The sequence below is a fragment of the Urocitellus parryii genome, chromosome 8 (assembly GCF_045843805.1).
Source record: "Urocitellus parryii isolate mUroPar1 chromosome 8, mUroPar1.hap1, whole genome shotgun sequence".
Taxonomy (NCBI): domain Eukaryota; kingdom Metazoa; phylum Chordata; class Mammalia; order Rodentia; family Sciuridae; genus Urocitellus; species Urocitellus parryii.
This window is the reverse complement of record NC_135538.1, coordinates 119,312,807-119,321,821: the sequence shown is the minus strand read 5'-3', so window position 1 is coordinate 119,321,821 and position 9,015 is coordinate 119,312,807. Positions and strand designations below refer to the sequence as shown.

Sequence of the window (9,015 nt, the reverse complement as noted above, 5' to 3'; positions counted from 1 at the left end):
GACTCTGTGGTTTCTTCTGCCTTGAAGAGCTGGAGCCCTCATGTGATGACTCAGAGTTGGAGGGTGTTTGGTCCTTAAAAATTCATGGTTGGTGGTCAAAGACCTGGCTACATGGCACAGAAAAATTACAGTGGAAACGAGCTTATTAAAGCAATGCCCCCAGGGACCTAGTTCCATTGAAAGCATTATTGTGCCCTGATGTGTGCAATAGAGCAGGACAGTGATCACAAGAACTCCCTTCCAGGTTTGTATGGTGTTGTGGTTTAGTTATGAGGTGTCCTCCAAAGAGGTGAAATAGTGCAAGAAAGTTTAGAGGTTTAACAATTTGGTTATGAGAACCTCAACCTTAACCTAATCAGTATGTTAATTTACAGGTAGGGATTAAATGAGTGGTAACTGTAGGCAAGTAGAGTGTGGGTGGAGGACAAAGGTTACTGGGAGCATGCCTTTGGGGTTTATATTTTGTCTCTCCTGAGTGAAACATTCTCTGTTTCCTGTTACCAAGTCCTGAAGTGCTTTTCTCTGCCAGGATATTCTACCTCACCCTAGAGCCAGAGCTGCAGCATTAGCCGAACAAGGACTTAATCTCTGAAACTCTGAGCCAAAAATAAACTTTTCCTCTTCTAAGTTGTTCTCATCAGGTCTGTTGGTCACAGCAGCAAAAAATCTGACTAAAACATCAGGTAAACTGGGTGTGGTGCTGCTCACCTGTAATCCCAGTGGCTTGGGAAGCTGAGGTAGGAGGGTCACAAGTTCATGAGGGCCTCAGCAACTTCATGAGGCCCTAAGCAACTCAATGAGACCCTGTCTCTAAACAAAGTATAAAAAAGTTCTGGGATGTGGCTTGGTGGTTAAGTACCCCTGGGTTCAATCCCTGATACAAAAAAAAAGTGATTGGAATCAATGAGTGGATACCCTGGTGTTCTTACTTGAGACAGCCAACTGAGTCCCTGATATAAGTAAACATTAGTAGGTTCTGAAATGAAGAGATGGACTGCATCTAGGAATTTTTGCACGCAACCTCTTGGCACAAAATAATAACTGTTCTATTGGCTAAGAAAATAGAGACAGATGATAGATGTCTATGTAACAGATTTTCTGGGATAAAAACTTAATCATAACTGAAAAATTCAGAAGGATGTTGGCAGCCCTAGTGTAGGGGGCTTTGCTTACCCAGCAGGAGATGCAAATGCTCAGAGTGCTTCAGAAGAACCAGAGCAAAAGACGCTGCACCAATTTGGACACGGAGTCATGTTTCTTCAACCAAGAGACACATTATCCAGTTCATATTGACCAAGGATGAGCAGAAAGCTATGCCCACCACAGGAATAGTTGGATAGGGGATTGCCACAGACAATAACACATTCCTTGTGTAAAAGGGGGTGGGGGTGATACATAGGCATGGAGGGTATCTCACATGCCACATGAATGGGATGAAAGGAGTGTCCCCACTAGAGAATGTTCTCTCTGTTCCTGGTGGCTCTGAAGAAGAGGAGTGGGGGAGGATGCTGGTGTTACTATGCAATTGTTCCAGAGACGGAAGACACTGGTGTGATGACCACTTCACATCAGCTTTCTTTTTTCCTATCTGATCCTACACAAGAGAGTGTAAATATTAATATATTTCTCAGTGTTGGAGATTGAACTCAGTTTGTGTATGCTAGGCAAGCACTCTGTCTCTGAGCTACACACCAGTCCCTGTAAACCTATTTTAAAACATTTGTGTGAGAATTTCTAAGAGCTTGAGGGAGTGTGCTGTGCCTTTACCCTGTCTGGCTAATTTGAATGAACAGTGATTGCAACTCTATCACCTGGTAGTGAAAAGGACCCATGTGTTCTGCACCTGTGAACGCTCAACCTCTGTGAATGAAAACAGTCTGATGAAGACACTTGCAATGCTAGAAGAGCAACCTATCATCTAGAGCAGCACAATGGCCTTTCACCTTTCTGCAGGTGAAAGCAGTCATATAAATGAAGACAAGGGAGAATAGCAGTTTTCAGTAAAGAAATGAATAAATGGTTACATAATAAGGTTAGAAATGTAAGATTAAAAAAATCATTGACCACATAAAAGCTAATAAAAAGATGTTTTGAGTAATCAATTCACCATCACATAATGCCAGTTCAGTTATCTATGGGATCAACTGGTATAAAAGCTCCATCAAACATATTCTCGAGAGCTCGCCCCCGGGCCGGCCCGCGCGCCGCGGTGAGGAGGAGGAGGAGGAAGCGGCGGCGGGGCGGAGGCGGGCCGGAGGCGGGCCGGAGAGGCCGGGCTCGAAGGCTCTGGAGCAGACGGACCGCCGGAGGGGCTCACGAGGCCGGGAACTAGCGGCGGCCGGCTCCCGCGGGCGATGGCCGAGCTCAAGTCGCTGTCAGGGGACGCATACCTGGCGCTGAGCCACGGGTACGCGGCGGCCGCAGGCCTCGCCTACGGGGCGGTGAGGGGCCCCGAGGCGGCCCGCGGCTACGGCGCGCCTGGTCCGGGCGGCGACCTCCCCGCGGTGCCCGCTCCCCGCGCCCCCGCCGCAGCGGCCGAGAGCAGCGGCGAGCAGAGTGGCGATGAGGACGACGCCTTCGAGCAGCGGCGGCGGCGGCGCGGGCCGGGGGTCGCGGCGGACGGGCGGCGGCGGCCCCGGGAGCAGCGCTCGCTGAGACTCAGCATCAACGCGCGCGAGCTGCGGCGCATGCACGACCTGAACGACGCTCTGGACGGGCTTCGCGCGGTCATCCCCTACGCGCACAGCCCGTCGGTGCGAAAGCTCTCCAAGATCGCCACGCTGCTGCTGGCCAAGAACTACATCCTCATGCAGGCGCAGGCCCTGGACGAGATGCGGCGCCTGGTGGCCTACCTCAACCAAAGCCAGGGCTTGGCCGCGCCCGTGGCCGCCGCGCCCCTGACACCCTTCGGCCAGGCTGCTGTCTACCCCTTCTCGGCGAGCGCCACGCTGGGGCCCTGCCCCGACAAGTGCGCCGCCTTCTCGGGATCGCCCTCAGCTCTCTGCAAACACTGTAATGAGAAGCCGTGAAGACCCGGGACCCCTTTCGCAGCGTCCTCCCGTTTACGTTGTCCCCTGAGTCATGTTGCCAGCACTGGAGATGCTTGACTGGACCCCAAGTGGAGAAGGCAGCCGGATCTCGCTCCCAGACCGTGGGCGCTGAACAGTTTGGGGCCGCGGAAAGCGCGAAGCCGGACCTGGCACCGAAATTCACGACTGGGACTCCTCAGCTCCTGCTGGGCACTCTCCCTGATCTTGGCCAGGGGTCATGGAGTCTAGGTACAGGCGGTGGCGGGTGACTAACCGCGGTCCCTTCGGCCACCGCCACTACCTTCCAAAAGAAGAACGTGGCAAAGTCACAGGGCCGCAGCGGGGCGGATACTGGTCCCACCCAGGACGGCGTCTTGCCTAGAGCCGGCCCAGGAGCGCAGGCTCCCAGCGTCGAGAGGTTTAGCCGGTGGGTAAGGCCTGGTCGGCCTTTTCAGCCACACTGCAGGGACATGGTCCCTCTGGGCGCGTTCCCAAGAACGCGCGTCTCAGCGCACCTCCCGCCTGTGCGGGTTCCAAGACTTCAGCCCTCCCCTAGCGAGTACCGTCGTGCGCTCTAAGACTCAACCACCGCGGTGTGCAAAGGAGCTGCGGCAGTGCGCAGAAGGACCTCGGGCAACTTTCCGGCCTTGTCCAAGTCTGAGTTAGTTGTATTATTTTCTTTCCTGCCAAGAGGCACAGGAAGAGGAGGCCTCTTTGAAGTCCGCGGATTCATCCCTGAACATGCCGGGACCCCTCAGCTACCGCTTTCTGCCCGCTGGGATGGAGACCTTGGTGACCCTCTGCCTAGGAGGACTGCTTGAAGGAGACAGGTCCTCACAGCCTGTGCGGTGCGGTCAGCGCAGGACCCCGATCTAGCCCCAGGACCAATAAAGTCCCCTCCCTACCAACTCTGGACCGTTTCGAGGGAGGAGGCCGGGCTATGGGTGAGTAATCTGTTAGGATTCGGGTGCCCCATGGCGGTAAGCAGTGGCGGGTCTGCCTCTCAGAGTTGGTACGAAGCTCAGAATTCTGCCACTCTCCTTGGTCCACTGGGCAGCGCACAGCCCACAGGGTAGCCCCGCACAGAACTGTCCCCGCTTGTTTGCACCAAACGGCTCCATCAATCGATTTCCCCTTGGCAATGCTGTGCTAGCCGGCAGAGTGCCTCCGTCCTGGGGAGCGCCTGTCCAAGGCGCTTAACTCTAATTAATATATTTTAAAAGGCCTTTTTGTATTTGCAAAATGAAGTGTGATTGAGTCGTATTCATGAAGACATATGCTAATACTGGTTCCTGCTAATTTCCATTTTTATTTTTTCAACATTCTTTCCCCTCAATAGTTCAATTTATGAGTTTTGCCCATCCAAAAAGCTTAGTGTTAGACTATTCCAGATCCCTTTGGTAAGTCAAGGCAGGAAGACTATGTTATTTACTTGTGGGGTCATTTGAAAGCCATCTGACATCAACTCTGTAAATTACTTCCATGTTGTAATTTAAAAGTCATGTGTTTCAGTTAAGACAGATGTGTGGTACATCGTGAATACCATCAGAATAAAGTATTTGAAATCAACTTATTTTACAAAAATAACATGATTAAATTTTAGCATCAAATTGAATAGTGTCCATCTGTGACTGAAATCATAATTTCAATTTTCAGATGTGTTAAGGGACAGCTGCTTCTAAGGCCCAAAAGTCTCTGAGGGGCTGAAACGGATCCACAGCACACTACTCCTTAGCTGATACATGAAATAAGAAAAGGGGAAGGAAAATCTTCCCCTGTTGGGTAAAATCGATTTTTTAAAAAGAATCGTTTCATTAGTTAAAAATTTTTTGGATAACAGCTTGAAATAAAAGTTCAAATTAAATTTAAAAACAAACAAACAAACAAACAAAAAACATATTCTCAAGGGAATGAGTGGAAAGATGTCATTTATCAGTCTCTTGTTCTTGAGCCAAAACCATGTGCCTACAAATTGTTGAAGTTTTATATCAGATGATTGCTCAATCATGGAACTTTGTCATTCTTTCTCCATCTCTCAGTCCCCAGCACCTGAGCCCTATTATTATATCACCGAATTCCTTGGTGGGAAGCAGAAACTGCCTCTACTCCTTGGAAGAGGAAAATTCCCACAGTCTTTCATGCAGCTGATCCTGGATGAGGTTTCAGTTTCCCCAGACACTCTGACTAGGATGTGGTGGTGACACAGACAAACTGGTGCTTGTGCAAAGGCTGCACGAATGGCAATAACAATGCACAGTTGTCAGGAGAGATAGTGGCAGGCCCGGTGTCCAGCAGCAGAAGCAGTGGTTGCTAAGTTTGTGCTGACCCATGCACTCGTGTAACCTTAAGTGTAATCCTGTGGCCCTCCCCATATGAAATTGTCTTTCAGTGTTATGCGTGCGTGTGTGCGCGCGCGCGCGCACACACACACACACACAATTTTGATTTGCATTTCCTTGAATGCAAACTTTATTTATTTAAAAATTTATTAGAGCAGTATAATTATACAATTAGTGGGATTCTTTATTGCATATTCATACATGTGCACAATATCATTTGGTCAATTTCATTCTCCAATACCTCCTCTTTCCCTCACATTCGTCCCTTTCCTCAACTTGTCTTTTTTCTAATTTAATGATGTTCCCCATCCCATTTTTTCTCCCTAATTTCCACATATGGGAGAAAATATTCGACCCTTGACTTTCTGAGTGTGGCATTTTTACTTAACATTCTTAAGTTGCATTCATTTCCTTGCAAGTGGCATTATTTTATTCTTCTTGGTGACTAAGTAAAACTTCACTCTGTATAGACCACACTTTGTTCATCCATTCATCTGATAATGGGCCCCTAGGTTGTTTCCATAATTTAGCTATTGTGAATTGGGCTGTAATAAACAGTGATATGCATGTGTCACTATAGTCTGCTGCCTTTATTTTATTTATCTTTTGATAAACAGTGAGGAGTGGCATAGCCAGGTATATGGTGGTTCATTCCTAGCCTTTTGAGGAATTTCCATGCTGATTTCCATAGTGATTTACAGTCTCAGCCACACAGTATAAGGGTCCTTCCCCCTCACATCCACACCAGTATTTATTACTTGTATTCTTTTTTTTTTAATATTTATTTTTTAGTTCTCAGCGGACACAACATCTTTGTTGGTATGTGGTGCTGAGGATCGAACCCGGGCCGCACGAATGCCAGGCGAGCGCGCTACCGCTTGAGCCACATCCCCAGCCCTATTACTTGTATTCTTGATGACTACTATTCTTACTTGAGTAAGATGAAACCTCAGTATCATTTCAATTTGCATTTTGCACTTAGCAAAATCCCTGTAGCAAATGATGTTGGACCTTTTTTCCCCATATATTTGTTGGCCATTTGTTTTTCTTCTTTTGAGAAGTATCTACTTAGTTCATTTACCCATTTATTGATGAAGTTATTTGCTTTGTGGTTAAGTTTTTTGAAGTCTTTACATATACTGATGCTTATCTTGTTGAAATGATGTTTTGCCAAGGATCATATGACTATTTCTGTGGGTTTGTCTCTCTGGCTATGTTTCTGTTTTAATGCCAATACCATGCAGTTTTTGTTACTATAGCTCTGTAGTATCAGGTATTATGATACTTCCAGCATTTTTTTCTTAGATGAGCTTTGGGACTGTTTTTTCTAGTTCTGTGAATAATGTCATTGAATTTTGATGGGGACTGTGTTGACTCAGTAGGTTGCTTTTGGTAATATAGCCATTTCAACAGTATTGATTCTGTGTATCTATGAACATGGGAAGGCTTTCCATCTTCTTACTGTCTTCTCAATTTTTGTCTTCATTGCTTTATAATTTTTCAATGTAGAGGTCCTTCATCTCCTTGGTTAGATTTATTCTAAGGTATTTAATATTTTTTTCCTGAGGTTACTGGGAGTAGAATTGTTTTGCTGATTTCTTTTTCAGTGAATTCATTATTGATGTATAGGAAAGCTATCAATTTTTGTATATTGATTTTGTATCCTGCTACTTAATTTGTTAACTACTCGAGAAGTCATATGGTAGAGCTTTTTGGATCTTCTAATGGTAGGATCATATCTTTTTGTAATTGATTTTATTTTTGTAAATACACAACAATGGAATGTATTATACATATAGAGCACAGTTTTTCATAACTTTGTATAAAGTATGTTCACGCCAATTTGTCTTTATACATGTACTTTTTTCACATTACAATTCTTATTACACACATATAACACAATTTTTCATATCTCTGTTTGATATAAAGTAGGTTGACACCAATTTGTTTCTTCACACATGTGCTTTGGATAATGATGTCCATCACATTCCACCATCCTTGCTAATCCCCTGCCTCCTCCCTTTCCCTCCCTCTGCTCTTCTCTATCTAGAATTCATCTATTCCTCCCATGTTCCCCCTCCCTACCCCATTATGAGTCAGCCTCTAAATATCAGAGAAAACATTCGCCATTTGTTTTCTTCGGATTGGCTTACTTCACTTATCATAATCTTTTCCAACACCATCCATTTACCTGCAAATACCATGATTTTATTCTCTTTTATTGCTGAGTAAAATTCCATTGTGTGAATGTGTCACATTTTTTTTTATTCATTCATCCACTGAAGGGCATCTAGGTTGGCTCCAAATTTAGCTATTGTGAATTGTGCTGGTATAAAGATTGATGTGGCTGTGTCTCTGTAGTATGCTGTTTTTAAGTCCTTTGGATATAGTCCAAGGGAGAGGGATAGCTGGGTCAAATGGTGGTTCCATTCCCCTATTTCCAAGAAATCTCCATACTGCTTTTCTCTATTCTGTACCATTGGTCTACCAGTCTGTTTTGGTGCCAGTACCATGCTGTTCTTGTTATTATTGCTCTGTAGTATAGTTTAAGGTCTGGAATAGCAATGCCACCTGCTTAGCTTTTCCTGCTAAGGATTGATATAGCTATTCTGGGTCTCTTATTTTTCCAGATGAATTTCATGATTGCTTTTACTATTTCTATGAGGAATGCCATTGGGATTATTATAAGAATTGCATTAAATCTGTATAGTGCTTTTGGTAGTATGGTCATTTTGATAATATTAATTCTGCCTATACAACAGCAAGGTAGATCTTTCCATCTTCTAAGGTCTTTTCTGATTTCTCTCTCTAGGGTTCTGTAGTTTTCATTGTATAGATCTTTCACCTCTTTTGTTCAGCTGATTCCCAAGTATCTTTTTTTTTTTTTAAGGTTATAGTGAATGGGGTAGTTTTCCGCATTTCCTTCTCCAAGGCTTTGTCACTGATATACAGAAATGCATTTGATTTATGGGTGTTGATCATATATCCTGCTCCGTTGCTGAATTCATTTACTAATTCTAGAAGTTTTCTGGTGGAGTTTTTTGGGTCTTCTCGGTATAGAGTCATATCGTCAGCAAATAGTGCTAATTTAAGTTCTTCTTTTCATATGCATATCCCTTTGATTTCTTTCATCTGTCTAATTGCTCTGGCCAGTGTTTCAAGAACTATGTTGAATAGAAGTGGTAAAAGAGGGCATACTTGTCTCGCTCCAGTTTTTAGAGGGAATGCCTTCAATTTTTCTCCATTTAGAATGATATTGGCCTGAAGCTTAGCATAGATAGCCTTTATGATGTTGAGATATGTTCCTTTTACACCTAATTTTTTTAGTGTTTTGAATATAAAGGGGTGCTCTATATGGTCACATATTTTAATGTATTTTAATGTATTGCTACTATGTATTGCTACCGATGAGTCAGATATTTTAATGGCTACCTAGATTTTTATTGCATAGATTTTCTTTGGGAGATGATGGGGATGTTCTTCATCTTCATACCCTGGTGGTGATACAAGAATGTATGAGTACCCAAACTCAAGGAGCTGTACATTTCAAATACATGCATTTTACTGCATGAAAACTATGGTTTAGTAAAGTTGATCTAAGAAGGTAGGCACCCCCTTGAAATTTGTATTTTGGTTCTGTATAAAGA

At 44.7% G+C, this 9,015-nt stretch overlaps 2 protein-coding genes across 2 annotated transcripts in view; both read left to right on the top strand.

The window, feature by feature from the left end:
• The first annotated feature begins 2,354 nt into the window (after positions 1 to 2,354).
• LOC144256518 (class E basic helix-loop-helix protein 23-like) lies at positions 2,355 to 3,189 on the top strand. Its single transcript, XM_077801566.1, has one exon. The coding sequence runs from the start codon at positions 2,355 to 2,357 to the stop codon at positions 3,027 to 3,029; it is 675 nt and encodes a 224-aa protein (XP_077657692.1). The 3' UTR covers positions 3,030 to 3,189.
• Positions 3,190 to 3,896: 707 nt separating this feature from the next.
• The window catches only part of LOC144256567 (MHC class I polypeptide-related sequence B-like), a 45,106-nt gene continuing 39,987 nt past the window's right edge, over positions 3,897 to 9,015 (top strand). Inside the window, exon 1 of the mRNA XM_077801769.1 lies at positions 3,897 to 3,973. Within this exon, the coding sequence (XP_077657895.1) occupies positions 3,970 to 3,973 (4 nt within the window). The 5' untranslated portion in view covers positions 3,897 to 3,969. The remainder of the gene's footprint in view (positions 3,974 to 9,015) is intronic.

Bases quoted from the DNA above. Each gene is read 5' to 3' on its own strand.
- LOC144256518 (XM_077801566.1), top strand. From the start codon at position 2,355: ATGGCCGAGCTCAAGTCGCTGTCAGGGGACGCATACCTGGCGCTGAGC.